The sequence below is a fragment of the Spermophilus citellus genome, assembly GCF_964194105.1.
Source record: "Spermophilus citellus genome assembly, chromosome: 4".
NCBI classification, from domain to species: domain Eukaryota; kingdom Metazoa; phylum Chordata; class Mammalia; order Rodentia; family Sciuridae; genus Spermophilus; species Spermophilus citellus.
The window spans coordinates 215,056,069-215,072,228 of NC_138185.1; the positions used below are offsets into that span (position 1 = coordinate 215,056,069).

A 16,160-nucleotide genomic window follows, 5' to 3' on the forward strand; every position below is an offset into this window, starting at 1 on the left:
CTGAACAGCAGAATGGCGATTACAGAAGTAAAAGACTGTGAACTTGAAAAGAGAACACCATTACCCAAACTAACGAAGAGAAAGGAAAAAAATATCATTAGAAAAAATGAACAGTCTCAGAGAGCCATAGAACATTATCAAAACTCAAAATGTGTGTAATTGGAATCTCAGAAGATGGAAAGAGGATAGGGCAGAAAAAAAAATAGTGACAGGAATTTGGAATATACTGTTGTACATACTCTTCAATATTCAATAAACATACATAAAATTCAGCACATATACACTTGGGCAGCTCACAGTCTATAAGATTTATGTCAAAAGAAGAAACTGTAAACAGATTACTAAACTTTTTTGAGTATTTAGAGGGAAGCATATTGATGTCTTAAATTTACTCTAAAATGCATTCCCCATCCCTCACCAAAAAAAAAAAAAAAAAACGGGGGGGATTAATAATGTGTAGAAGACCAGGTAGGTGAATAGACATGTGATAATAACAAGTACTGAAAATGCTAATATGAGAATTTATGTGGTAAACACACAGGTAGGTACTCACTGTTAAGTTCTTCCAACTTTTCTGTAAGTTTAAAATTTTTCTAATAAAAATTTGAGGGGGAAAAGTCACTGGTGGAGTTTCAGTGGAATAATACAAATTATTTTTAAAAGTTACATATTGTTTCATCCTATCTTCATTAGTTCCTGGCCTCTACAACATAAGCCAAATATCAGCCAATGAATCTATCTTATTCAGGTAGCTACTTAGTCTGGGAGACAGACTGGTGAAGAAACAAGGGAAGGAAAAAGGACTACCTGGCTGTTTCCTTATTTCTCATTGTACCAATTTTTAGAAAGTGGTAGATGAGAAACTACTTGTTTTTATGTTTACTGATCAAATACAGAATAATTCCTTTATTTTTTATTTCTAGATATGTGAAGGATTACTGAGATGTATGTTATTCTTGTTTTAAAACACCAAACCTATATACAAATGCATTACATGTGATCAGATTTCATACTGGGACCCTTCAAACACACTATACATTCAGTTCTTCTACAGAAAGAGCAAAACACATAAAAACAAAATATATAATTTTAATATAAATTTTGTATTAAAGATAAAAGAGTAAAATAACATCAATGACAGTATTTAAAATGCTGTATGTTAAGTTTTAAATCCTGCTATTTTATTATTTACCTTCAAGTTCTTCCAGATGAGAAGGAGTTCCTTGTGCCCTGGGCTGAATATAAGATAACTTGAACTTAGGCACCACAAATGGTACTTCTTTGCCATGAGAGGGTATTTTGGAAAGCAAATAATCCTCAGTACAGCCAACCTGAGGCTTTACAGAAACAGAAGTCAACGGAGGTATACAGATAGTGGTAGTCTGACTATTTGAGACTGCTGCTTTACTGTCTCTTTCCACAGAAACTGTATATAAAAGAAAAAAGAAAGGTAGAAAAAAGTCACAAATATGAATCATATTACATATAATAATCTAAACCTAGAAATTTCTGACACATAAACTACTTTTAGGTCCTATAAGCACGTCCAGAATCTATGTTAATTTTGACCGAAGTCTAGTAATTAATACACTATTGCTAAAGTACATTATCACATCATAATGGTTAAAAGTAGTTTTTAAAGATTCATTCCTAATAAAGTTCATTGATGAAAAATAAGTTTATTTTGTAGTTGATTTCATAACTCTTTCAAGTGAAAATCTAGTCACTTAAAAATGGGTTTCATGGGAGGAGAAGGGAAGGGGCAGTGGGTTAGCAATGATGGTGGAATATAATGGGCATCATTATCCAAAGTACATGTATGAAGACATAAATCGATATGAACATACTTTATATACAATCAAAGGTATAAAAATTGTGCTCTATATGTGTAATATGAATTGTAATGCATTCTGCTGTCATTTATTTTTAAAAATCAATTAAAAAGTAAATAAATAAAAATGGGTTTCATTGTGGCATATTTATACATGCAAATAACATACTTTAAAATCAAGAATCAATAAATGAGATGGATTCAAACCAAAAAGCTTCTTCACAGCAAAGGAAACAATCAATAATGTGAAGGGAGAGCCTATAGAATGGGAGAAAATCCTTACCACATGCACCTCAGATAGAGAATTAATCTCCAGGATATATAAAGAACTCAAACAACCTAACACCAAAAAACCCCAAATAACCCAATCAATAAACGGGATAAGGAACTGAACAGACACTTTACAGAAGAAGAAATGCAATTGATCAACAAACATATGAAAAAAATGTTCATCATCTGTAGCAATTAGAGAAATGCAAATCAAATCTACTCTAAGATTTCATCTCACTCCAGTCAAAATGACAATTTTCAAGAATACAAGCAACAATAAATTTTGGTGAGGATGTAGGGGAAAAGGTACATTCATACATTGCTGGTGGGACTGCAAATTGGTGTAGCCACTAAGGAAAGCAGTACGGAGATTCCTCAGAAAACCTGGAATGGAACCACCTTTGACCCAGTTATCCCACTTCTTGGTCTATACCCAAAGGATTCAAATTCAGCATACTACAGTGATGCAGGAACATCAATGTTTATAGCAGCTCAATTCACAATAGTTAAATTATGGAACCAACCTAGATGCCTTAAAATGGATGAATGGATAAAGAAAATGTGGTATATGTACAGAATGGAATATTACTCAGCCTTAAATAAGAATGAAATTATGAGCTTTGCAGGTAAATGGAAGGAGCCGGAGAATATCATGCTAAGTGAAATAAGCCAACCCCAAAGAACCAAAGGTGGAATATTTTCTCTGACATACAGATGCTAACTCACAATAAGAGGGGCAGGGATGGAGTAGGGTGGGGGCAGCTAGACAAGAAAAGGGGTACTTTCAATTAGACAGAAGGGAGTGAAGGGAGGGGAGCGGGTATGAGAGTAGGAAAGGTAAAATGAATTGGACATTATGGCCCTATGTGCATGTATGATTACACAACTGGTGTAGAAGAATAAGTTATACTCCATTTATGTATGATGTGTCAAAATGCTTTCTACTGTCATGTGTAACTATTTGCAACAAATGAAAAGAAAAAAATAGCATACTTTGATCATATTCACTCCCTCCCCCACATCCTCATTACCCTCTATTACCTCTCCTCTCCCTATCCCATCCCCTTCCTCTTTCTGATTAGTTTCATGTCTTTCCCTAACCCTAGATTCCACATTAGAAAAAATGTGACATCTGTCTGACTTTTTTCAATTAACTTTATGACCTACAATTCCACCCATTTTCCTGCAAATGATATTTAATTCTTATTTATGGCTGAATAATATTCCATTGTGTATATATAAGGACTTAGGCTGATTCCATGATTTGGCTATTTTGAATTGTGCCATGATAAACATGGGTATGCAGGTATCTCTACTGTATGCTGACCTAATTCCTTTGGATTTATACCCAGGAATGGTTTAGCTAGATCATATATTTGGTTTATTTTTAATTTCTTGAGGAACCTCTCCATACTGATTTCCATAGTAGCTGTACCATTCTGACTTGGGTGAAAGAGAACCTTAATGTAGTTTTGATTTGCATTTGATTTGCTAAAGATGATGAACATTTTTTCATATTACTGGCCATTCACACTTCTTTTGAAAAGTATTCGCTCAGCTCATCTGCCTGTATTTTGATTGCGTTGTTTGTTTCTTAGTGTTCAGTTTCTCAGTTCTATATATATTCTAGATATTAATCCTCTGTCAGAGCAGTAGTTTGCAAAGATTTTCTCCCATTTTGTAGACTCTTTACTCTTCAACAAAGCAATTTTGTTGTTAATGCTACTGGTTAACATGAGTTTCAAATATATAAAGCAATATTGAGAAGCCAAAGGTATCCAAGTCTACACACATCTCCACCAAAACACATAAAATGCATGCTGACTCTAGCTTGTATGACCCATTTTATCCATTCTGATTCGTAAACTGCAAGACTAAGATAGGCAGGTAAGCAAGTAAGCAACACTAGAGTTCATCTTTATATTTTGTATTATTTGCAGAATAAATGAAAGTACAACACTGTAGTGTAGGAACTTATGTAATGTTTTCATGTATAAAAGAAGCCCTCTATTATGTATTGGATATTGTTTAAATATATCTCCCAAGGATTTACGTGTTGAAGTTTAATCCCCACTGTGATATATTAAGAGGGTGGAAACTTAATCCAACTATATGTTTAGAACTGGGGCCTTTGGGAGGTAATAAGGATTAGATAAGGTCATCAAGTAGAATCCCCATGACTGAATGTTGATGGCTTTTAAAAGGGAAAGGGATCCAGGTGCAATGGTGCATATCTATAATCCCAGCAGCTTGAGAGGCTGAGGCAGGAGGATCTGGAGTTCAAAGCCAGTCTCTGCAAAAGTGAGGCATTGAGCAACTCAGTGAGACCCTGTCTCTAAATAAAATACAAAATAGGGCTGGGGATATGGCTCAGTGGTCAAGCATCCCTAAATTCAATCTCTGGCACCTTCACCAAAAAATAAAATAAAACACAAGGGAAAGAGATCAGGATACACATGTTCAATTCCTGTCTCTTGCTATGTGAGACCCTGCACCATCTTCAATTCTGCCAGCAAGAAGGCCATCACCAGATGCAGCCCCTTGACGTTGGTCTTCCAGAACCATGAGCCAAAATAAATCTCTTTTTGTTAAAACTTCCCCAGTCTATAGTACCAAGTGTTATGGGCACCAGAAGATAGACTAACACACCTTCATACTCAAATATACTAGGGTACTAGGAAGCTCTGCCCTGGACTAAAAAATATCAGAAAGAATCAGAGAAAAATAAAGTCCCAATCAGAACCCTGAAGAGATAAGGAAACCATGCATTTGAAAGGGAAATCTCCAGCGGTCCTTGATAAATATGGGTCATGATAAAGTTATGGGTATTTCACCCATGGATCATTCATTCATATAAAGCATTTTAAATGTACTATTCATAAATTAGAAATTTTCTTTATTTATACTGAAACATTTATCAGAGCATGTTGTCCCCCAAACACCTTCTCTCCCTGCCTTTGCTTACATCATTCCATCCATCCATCAGTGTTCAACTGTCCCATTCTCTTACTTCCTTTTACTTCTGCTCAGCTTGTAAAATGCTGTTCAGGCTTCTGTGGCAAATGTCATCTTCTTTATGGTGATGTCCAGGTTATCATCTTCTAGGTTGAATCCACTTCTCTCCCCAGTACGTTTCAGGATACCTGGGGTTCTGGAATACTTCCTACTGTGCCTTCTCATTTTGCTTCCCCCACAAAGTTAGGAAACACTCCCAATTTGTCTCATTCTCCACAATGCCATAAATAAGGCACTAAATAAATGTTTACTGAAATCAAAACAAAATAAAACTCACACTTGTGCTTTTCTGTTTCACCATGGAAACATCCTCTACAGCAACTCTTTATAAATTCTGCTGCCATTACATTCAATTTCCAATGTCCCTCAAAAGATAGAAACTTCCAATTTTAATATGAACCTGGTGGCAGAATAGAAAGCAAGTTAAAATTATCATGCTTAATGCCATTAGATATCATTAAATAAATCATAATATCTATTTTTATAAGACATAATGAGGGCTTCAAAGTAAAAATATTTACAAGGATGACAGATTTTTTGTTCCCATATATAATTTTATATAATCTAGGAGTCTTTAAAATTATTAAAATGGTATGCTTAAAAATTATTAAATTAACAATGTCTATATTAAAATCTGACAAAGAAAAATTCCATTCTCAATTTTCTCTTAAATGTGATATGCCTAAAACTATGTTCAAGAAAAATTTGAAAGAAAACATAGCGCTATGTCATTAAAAAGTATGAAAAAAATTCACTTTCCCCAAATCCATTTTTTTGTAATTCAAAATCCCTATAACTGGGGCCAATAAACAAATAACTATATAATTTATGTTATTTGAATCCTTAGAATTAAAAGTATATCTTAAACTCTCTCTCTCTCTCTCTCTCTCTCTCTCACACACACACACACACACACACACCATAAATAAAGTATAGTGCAAATAAAAGGAATCTGTTTTATATGTACTAGGAACATAAAATTGTATAAGGACTTCACATCCAATTTCCCACCTTAGTTTCAAGGTCTTTATTTCAAATACATTCTCTTAATTTATGCCTACTTACTCCAAACATTTTTTTAGTGAGAAATTTTAAACATATGCAAAAAATACAGGATAACAAAACTCAAATCACCCAAATAAAACAATTACCAACTCATGAAAATATTGATTTCATCTCTGTCTCCCAACTTACCTGGTAATATCCTTTGGGTTATTTTGAAATAAATTCCAATCATATAATTTCATCCATAAGTACTTAATTAGTAATCTAAGAAATGTAGCAGAAGGATTCAGAGGGTAACTTCAAGAGGCTCTAACCAGCTGAAGATGGATCACTTCAAGCATTAAAACAAACAGTATTTGTAATGTCAAATAGTTCTAAAAGGTATGTACTTGTTTTAAATATATACATTTCTTAAAAATATTTCAAGAAATATTTCACCATAGTTATAAGCATATATATATATATATCCATAATGGCATTATCACATATCAAAAATTTAACATTAGCAACTACTCTTTTTTTTGTAATTCAAAATCCCTATAACTGGGGCCAATAAACAAATAACTATATAATTTATGTTATTTGAATCCTTAGAATTAAAAGTATATCTTAAACACACATATATATTAAGTATATCTTAAAAATCCTTTTATGATTTCAATCCTTTAATAGTTGCTTTGTTGAAATTGAGACAAAAATGTGGACTGTTTCATCTTTTGCTATTAGAAACAATGCCACAGGGGCTGGGATTGTAGCTCAGTGGTAGAGCACATGCCTAGCATGGGTGGGGCACTGGGTTCGATCCTCAGCACCACATAAAAATAAATCAATAAACAAAATAAAGATATTGTGTCTGCCTACAACTAAAAAATTTTTTTTAGAAACAACACCTCAGTATCTCTGTACACACATATTTCTCAAAATATACCTATAAGATCATATATACGTGTGTGTGTGTATATAATATATATATATATATATATATATATATATATATATATATATATATAATATACACACATACACCAGGTCAAAGAGTATATATGTGTAATTTTACTTGTATTGCTACATTTCCCTGTGAAACTGAATCATTTTGTATTCCCCATGTATGAGAACACCTGTTTCTGTCACCAACAAAATATGTTGTCCGAATGCTGGACTTCTGCCAATATGTTAAGGAAGGGATCATTTTGTATTGTTTTAATTTGCATCTATCTTATTATAAGTGATGTGGGCATCTTTTCATATAAAGCTAGTTTATATTTGTTTCTATGAATTTTCGGTTCATATGTCTTGCTCATCTTTATAAAGTTTTTGGTCTTTTTCTTCTCATTTTAGAAGTTCTTTATATATTTCAGAGATTAACTCACTATCCACCATATAAGTGGCAAAAAATTTTCAGTTTTTACTTTGTGTTTTCTGCTATGCAAAGGTGTGTATGTATACAACCACACTACATACTTATACACAAACATAATGAGTTTGCATTCAGTGTGTACATTGGTTGTATACATATACACACATACAGATTGAATATTCCTCATCTGAAATGCTTGGTACTGTAAGTATTTAGGAATTCAGGATTTGGGGTTTGTATGTCTGACTATTAGATTTTGGAATATTTGTAAATATATAATATTTGGAAATATATTGGAAATGGAAACCAAGTCTAAATATGAAATTCATTTATATTTAATATATACACTTTATTTACCCAAAAGTAATTCTGAGCATGAAACACCTTCATAATATGGAATTTTCTACTTGTAGTGTCATGCTGGTCCTCAAAGTTTATGTAAACATATACAAAGTTACATAGAAACACATACACAAACACACATGCAGCATACTCTCCTATGTTTTTCCTTTTTGCTTCTGGATTGAGTCACAGTAAACTTTTCTCCATATATAGATCATAAGTAATTTACCTATGTTTTATTCTAGTACTTAGTATGTTATTATTTTCTATATGGACATTGTGGTATACAATATGAAAAATGGATCCAAACCTATATTTTCCCAATTGGTTATTCCAATTTTCCCAATTGGTTAAAATCTTTTGCATTTCTATTATTTTATGTATCATAAACACCACATATTTAAAAAATCATATTTTCTTCCCTTTTTCATAACACTAAATTTCCATGTGCACTTGGGTTGGTCTCTCTGTATTTTCTATTCAATTTGTCTATCCATTGTTGTACCAATATCACATTATTTCAATTTTAAAGGCTTAAAAGGCTAGCCACCCTTTCTGCTTTACACTTTCTTTGCAATATGTCTGGATTATTTATTATAAAGGAAAAATATAATACTTTCAAACTAATAAATTATTTTAGAAAAACTGACATCCTAAGGATATTGCCTTCCTACCCAGAACAAAATTATCTCTTTACATTTGCTCATGTCTATCTTTGTACCTTTGGGAGTTTTTATAGTTATCCTCATACAAAGTCTTAATGCCTGTGTAATTTACTTAGTTATTATAAGTTACATTTTTTCATTACATCTTGTAACTTATTTTCATTTTTAAGTCTATTCATTTTCAAAAGCTCTGTTTAGCCCCAATGTTTTGGAAGAATCATTCCTTAACTACTCAGATCTAATTTTCTTTCTCATTTCTAAATGTCTAGTGTACTTTAAAATAAAAGAGTTTAATATTTTTCTTGATATTTCATGAGCTGTTGTTCTATCTAGCTGTTGTTCTATTTATATTCTGCTAAAATATAAACTGTTCAGAAACAACATTGTACTTTCTCTTCAGAACTCAAGCCTATTAGGGACTGAGGTTGTAATTCAGTGGTAGAGCACTTGCCTAGCAAGGCACTGGGTTTGATCCTCAGCACCACATAAAAATAAATAAAGGTATAAAAAATAGCATTAAAAAAATCCTCAACTTACTTTTGAGAATATAGTTGGGACTCATCAACTCTAATAGATAAGAAAACATATTTCACCTCCTTTAAAAACACTAACATACTCATCAAACTTCCTTTCTATTCTCAAATACTTAACGTTAATCATGAGATGAATGTAGGAGGACTGATTAAAAATGATTGGTACTTCTAAGGGAAAAATCCTCAGAGTTGATGACCTGGAATCACCTAAAATGAGGTAGGAAAGATGGGGAAAAGACATAGAAAGGGAGACAAGTTTATATGAATAAAAGAAATCTGATTAAAATGTACATCCAGGGCTGGAGTTGTGGCTCAGTGGTAAAGCACTAGCCTGGCATGTGTGAGTCCGTGGGTTCAATCATCAGCACTGCATATAAATGAATAAATAAAATAAAAGATCCATTTACAACTAAAAAATATTTTTTAAAAAAATATACACCCAGGAATACACTGAAGAAAAATGATTTAAAATATTTGTACATAGACAAAATAGAAAAACTGGGACCTCCCACCCAAGAAACAAACAAAATGTATGAAACATCAATATTCAAAACACTGGCTTAGGCAATAAACAACAAAGAAACAGGAAACATGGTAAGCCCTACACTTTACTACCTTGAAGGGAGTTTCCAGTCCTTGATAAAGGAAAAGTTACCCAGATTCTCTGAATATGTAGCTGAATTCCACTGTAGTCAGAGAACTCTCAATATGACTTCAATATTTTAAAATTTTGAAACTTGCTTTGAGGCATAATATATGATCAAATTTGATAAATATCCCATGTACATTTACAATTTTGAGGCACAGTGTTCTATGCATGTCAATTAAATTGCTAGTCATGTTAAAATCTTTCATATTTCTATTTTTCTATTTGTTCTATAGGTACTAAAAAACAGATGTGGTTAAAATGAAAACTCCAACTATGACTATGAATATATTTACTTCTCCTTTAGTTCTATCAGAATTGTTTTACGTATTTTTGAGAGTAATTTATTAGGTACATACAAGCTCATTAAATAATATTCCTCTTAGTTTCTACTAATACTTCTAGCCTTAAAGTTGGCTTTGTCTACTATAGCCATCACAGATTTCTTTCAGTTAACTTGCATGTTATGTTCTTTTCAGCATTTTCTTTTCAATTTGTGTTATATTCCAGTTGTTTTTATAAACAACACATAGTTGGACTGTTATATTTCCATTCTAACAATCTTTACATTTTATTTGTATTTAGTCCACTCATATAAATTTAAAACTGTCTTAACTTATTAGAAATGCTCTTAGCCTAAAATTGATTTTGTCTGATAGTGATATAGCTATGCAGCTTTCTTTTGAATAGTTTTATGTGGTATATCTTTTCCCTTATGTTTACTGTTTTCAGTTTATAAGTCTTTACATATTTTAGATATGTCTCTTATAAATAGCATTAAGCTGAGGTAGTTTAGCCCAGATGGACAATCTTTATCTTTTATCTGGAGTACTTGATTCCATTTACAAATATTTAAGGTAATTGACGTATGTGAGTTTAGCCTTATGCTTTTTTTCTTGAGCTTTTTCCTTGTCCTAATGGTCCTCTGTTTATTTTTCTTTCCTGTCATGTCTTCCTTTAGACTGACTGAGGGTTTATGATCTTTTTTCTTCTTCTTCTAATAGATTGGTTATTGTATTACTTTTTTTCTCTTTCCCATCTTTTATTAATATCATTTTTTGTATTGCTTTTATATTGATATTGTAAGAAAATACCACAAACCACAAACTCAGTGTCTTAAAGTAAGACAAACTTTACTTAAAAATGGTTTAGTATACTTATTTTAATAATCTATGACTGGTTATTCAAACTTTCGTAGGTATATTTCTAATTATCAATTGTTTCTGCTGATTGTTGCTAGGCATCTTATTTCTTTTTTGCACTTGGTTTTCACTGACCATGAAACTTTCCTGGTAACTTTTCTAAGCCAAAAATTAAAGTATACTCCTCTGGAGAACATAAGTATTTGCTTACCAGATCATTTAAATTCATACTTTGACAAATAACCCCATAAAAATGGGCTAACAGGGCTGGAGTTGTGACTCAGTGGTAGGACACTTGCCTAGCACGTGTGAGGCACTGGGTTTGATCCTCAGCACCACATTAAAATAAATAAATAAGGTATTGTGTCCACCTATAACTCATATATATTTACACGTATGTGTGTGTATATATGTGTGTGTGTGTGTGTGTGGTGTGTATATATATATATACACACACCACACACACACACATATATTTAAAATGGGCAACCGATTTGAACAGACATTTCTCCAAAGGCAACAAATGACCAATAAACATGAAAAGGGGCTCAACATATCTTTTAGGGAAATGCAAATCAAAACTATAACAACATACCACTTCACACAGTTGTACAATTATCACTATCTAATTCAAGAGTTTTCATTATCTAATTGAAAAATGGTCTCATTACTCCCCAAAAGAAACTTTGTACCTGTTTGTAGTAACTTTTCTTCCAGCCTCTGGCAACCACTATTTTACCTCATTTCTGATTTGCCTATTCCAGACATTTCATATATGTCATACAATATGGTCTTTTTCTGTCTTGCTTCCTTCACTTATCTTCAAGTTTTCAAGGTTTATCCCGTGTTGTAGCATGAATCAGTACTTCATTCTCTTTTATGGTTGAATAATATTCCACTGTATGGACAAACATATATCACATTTTGTTTTTCCATCATCAGTTGATGGATAGTTGGGTTGCTTATGAACTTTTTGTATTCAAGTTTTTGCATAAAAGTATGTTTTCCATTCTTATAGATATATTAAACCAGGAATGGAATTCCTGGGTAACATAGTAACCTTATGACTTTATGTGAACTTTTTTCTTTTTGTGTAAAGTTTTTGAGGAACTGCCAAAGTTTTGTACAAAGAAGCTACACTACTTTACATTCCTACCAGCAATGTAGGAGGGTTTCATTTATTTTTTGTCTTTTGGCTTGTGCAATTATCATACTGAGTCTGTACTCAGTGTTTATATTGCTTGTATATATAAACACACATACAGATTGAGTATCCCTTATCTGAAATGCTTGGTATTTAGGATTTCTTTTTAATGTTTGCAAATATATAATGAAATATACTGGGGATGGAAACCAAGTCTAAACATGAAATTCATTTGTTTCATATGCATATAATATTGTATAAAAAGTCATAGAAATAATGTAATTTCATTTATATAGCACTGCAAATAGGCAAAACTAAACAACACACTGTTTAGGAATACATATGTATGTGGCAAAAGTACAGAGAAAAGCAAGGAAAATGGAAAGAAAGATATAATCAGAGAGGAATGCATAGGGCAGCTTCAAAAATATTGGTTATAGGGCTGAGGTTGTGGCTCAGTGGAAGAGTGCTTGCCTAGCACTTGCGAGGAACTGGGTTCGATCCTCATCACCACATAAAAATAAATAAATAAAATAAAGTTAGCTACAACTAAAAAAAATATTGGTTATGTATTATTTCTTTTTTTTTTATTTTTTTTTATTTTTTTTTTTTTTTTAGAGAGTGAAAGAGGAGAGAGAGAGAGAGAGAGAGAGAGAGAGAGAGAGAGAGAGAGAGAATTTTTTAATATTTATTATTTTTTAGTTCTTGGCGGACACAACATCTTTGTTGGTATGTGGTGCTGAGGATCGAACCCGGGCTGCACGCATGCGAGGCGAGCGCGCTACCGCTTGAGCCACATCCCCAGCCCATGTATTATTTCTTAAGCATGAGAGAAGCACACAGGTATTTGTTTTAAATCTATAAATGTGCCAAGAGTAGTATTTTGTAAATATTAAGTACTTTCTGAATTAAAAATTAAACATTCATAATCTCATCACCTTGAGATGAGATTTAAAGGAGGTAAATATACCTAAATGATATGATTTCTTTCACTATTTTATTTACTCTTTCTTACAGCTTTATTGAGGTTAAATTGACCTACAATAAATTGTACATATTTACAATAAAAACATATAATTAAATGAGTAATATAAGTATATATTGGTGACAGCATCATCTAGAATTTGGGGGGCTATATGTTGGAGAATATTTTATGCATGTTTTACTTTAGTAGATCCTGCCAAAGAATTTTCAAAATGATTGCACCAATTTACACTCCCACCAGTACAACATGAAAATTCCAGTTATTCTGCGTCCTCTTTAACACTTGGTAGTCAGACTTTTCCAATTTAACCATTCTTTTCATATTCTAAGGAATATATTCAAAATAAGTGTCAATTCTAGTGTAACAACTAAAATCACTTTCAGTGAAACATACAGAAGCTTTTATCTAAGTGCATTTCCCCTTGCATAACAATTGAAGCAAAAGCCCTAACACATGCCTCCATTCTGATTTAGTCAAAATATAAGATTTTCAGAAGATTCATTGAGGTATACGTGAAGGAATCAAATGACTTAAAAACAAGTTGGGAGTATCAAACCACTGGAATTCAGGTAAAATATAGTCCAACACAGTTTATACTTGGAACTTCAACAGTAACAACACCTGAACTGAATACACAAAATAGTATTCACACAACTAAAATAGTATTCATAATTTGGATGGGGGAGATGAAATACTTTATTATGAAGGGTACTATTCAGCATGCTCAGCTACTTGTTCTCAGTTTTGCTACTTAAACCATGAAAAGCAATGCCGAGAGGATTCACTTTAACATAAAGATATATAAGTCCTTTATATTCTTTCCAATTTGACTATAAATGCCTCTCTTAAAACCATGATGTCATTTCTCTGTTGTTTCTCAAAATATGGATCTACACTCACAATCTTTTTATCCTTTATTCACATCTCAAATTCATTCATATTGAGTCTTACCATTTCACTGTTTGCTAGGGTTAGTGGCCCCTTCCTAACTACCAACATTAACAGGCAAACTTCCTGACTGCTCTGACTGGTGTGACTCCCAAATAAGCTTTTCTTCTCATTAAAATTCTCTCCTCCTGGCTTCTAGGGCCTCACCTGGTACTACTATTCCTTCTCCCTTCAGATTGCCCCTCAGCCTCCTTGGTTGTCACTGTCACATTAGTGTTTTCCATCCTTGGTCTTTCTCTCTTCTTATCCTGTATTTATTTGAATGATTTCTCACCCTTTTACAAGGATTAATTACCACAAATCCACTACTGCTTCCAAAGTCTACAACTCTGAGTCAGACTGCAGAAAAACCTGATGCCAATAAATCTAACTGCCAACTAGACAGGATTGCCAGATGTCCTACACAAATCTTAAACTCATTTTCTCATTGTATATTACTGTCTCAATTTATTAGTTTTATTCATGTGTGCACAATTATAATTCAAGTGACGCAAGTAAAATTCAAGACATACTTTTAAAACTTTTTCTTGCAAGGTTAAAAAAAGAATTTTTTTCTTGAGGATTTTCCCCTAAGTTATGAAGGCAACTCATATTCATTAGCAAAAACCACAAAATAAAGAAGAGATTTTAAAAACTTGCCTCAAATCCCGGCTTTTACTTAAAGGTAAGCAATATTAACATTTTTTCCAGAAAAAGTAATTTTTAACCAAGATGCAGTTATATATCAAAATATTAAAGTGATAAACAGAGTTCTGTTAACCTTGTTTGGAAAAAAAAAGGTCAGTATTTACACAGGCTGTTTTTTAACATTATTAATCAAGAAAATTTAAAAAAAAAAAACCAACACTTTATACCTGTAGTGAAAATCGGAATAATATTTTAACTACAAAAGCAATCCTTTTACATGCTTTATTTTAAACTCAAAGGAATCAGTGTTTGGCTTGGCAACCAGCTTGCCCAAACGCAGATGTTATCAGGGCGCAACACCCCACAATGCCACCCTTCTGTCTTCCCTACCACAGCAGGGAAAAAAGAAAAAGGTGGAAGCGGCAGAAGTCGCACCTTCACCTTGCTGGGTGGGCAGTGGCTTGCGAACGCCAAGGGAAAGTGACATTCTGACACCTTCGCAGTTTCTCGAAGTTCCCAGACCCGCCCGGGCCAATGAGCGCAGCGCGACGCGGCCGTCGCCTGGGGCGGGGGTCGCGGCCTGTGGCAGGGGGTCCCGGCCGCTATGCCCCCCGCCGGCCGCAGCCGTCCCCCAGGCCTCGGCGAGACAGGCGTCGAGAGGAAGAAGCCAAAGGCCGAGGCAAAGAGCCGTCCCAAACAGGGGCCCCGCGAGTCCCGGGGCCCGGAGGGTGAGGCAGCCCCCTCAAGCCCCGCGACCCGGTGCCGACGGGTGGAGGCCGCGCGGCCGGCCCGCAGAGCGCACCTGCCAGCGCCTTCCCTCCCGCCAGGCCTCGCGCACTCCGCACGCGTCGCCCGCCGCTTACCTGCTGCCGGCGGCCGGCGCTCTGCCCGCGCCACTCGGGGAACTGCTACCCCGAGCACCTCTCGCGGCCGTGCCCCGTAACCCCGCCCCTCAGGGCCGCCGCCGCCTCCCCGCGCCCCAGTCCCCAGACCCCCAGCAGACCCGCCCCACCTCACCCCTGAGGGCGGCCGGGCTCCCCTCAGGTTTCCCCGCCCTCCCTGGGTCGCCCCGCCCCGCCCCGCCACGCCCCTCCCCTCCCTGGTCGCCCCGCCCCTCACTGGGTCGCCCCGCCCCTTCCAGGTCCATCCCGCCCCTCGGAGGTGAGCTTGGAGGTGCGCCCGAAGGGGCCGAGTGAATGGGGCCGCTCGACAGCCTACCTGAGCTGGGCTGCTCTAGCGTCCTGCACTCTGCCGTTCCACCTGGCGGCTTTTAGTTGTCCGCTCTGGAAAGATCTTAAATCCAAGTCAAGCAGAGCTTGGGGTGTGTAGAAGGATCAGAAAGGAAACAGGAGCTGGAAAGGGAACAGAGGGAAAACCACTGGCCTGGTGTGCTTGTCGCGGGGAGGAAGGAGCAGTCTTTTCTTGCCAGAGACGTTTCCGCACTCTTCTTGAAGAAGCCTAGAAGTTGTCTTGTGTTGTCACTTGACAGTATTTTTACGAAAAATGTATAAAGTCTTTGAGAAGCAGCCCGTGCCTCTTCACTTTTGTTACTTTATATCCGCTACTGCCTGGCCACCTGTGGGTGTCTTGGCAGAAACGTTAAATGTATCCACAAGAGCACCTTGCACCTCCCATTACATGGTGGAATCT

The 16,160-nt window shown here is 35.1% G+C and overlaps 1 protein-coding gene across 1 annotated transcript in view; it reads right to left on the reverse strand.

The window, feature by feature from the left end:
• TC2N (tandem C2 domains, nuclear) overlaps nt 1-15,483 on the reverse strand; it is a gene marked incomplete at its 3' end in the record, with an annotated part of 37,353 nt that extends 21,870 nt beyond the window's left edge. The window contains exons 1-5 of the mRNA XM_081292273.1: nt 15,374-15,483; nt 11,499-11,704; nt 6,311-6,452; nt 5,394-5,516; nt 1,193-1,426 (exon numbers count right to left, since the gene is read on the reverse strand). Coding sequence (XP_081148399.1) covers nt 1,193-1,426; nt 5,394-5,460 — 301 coding nt within the window. The 5' untranslated portion in view covers nt 5,461-5,516; nt 6,311-6,452; nt 11,499-11,704; nt 15,374-15,483. The remainder of the gene's footprint in view (nt 1-1,192; nt 1,427-5,393; nt 5,517-6,310; nt 6,453-11,498; nt 11,705-15,373) is intronic.
• Between the last annotated feature and the right edge of the window lie 677 nt (nt 15,484-16,160).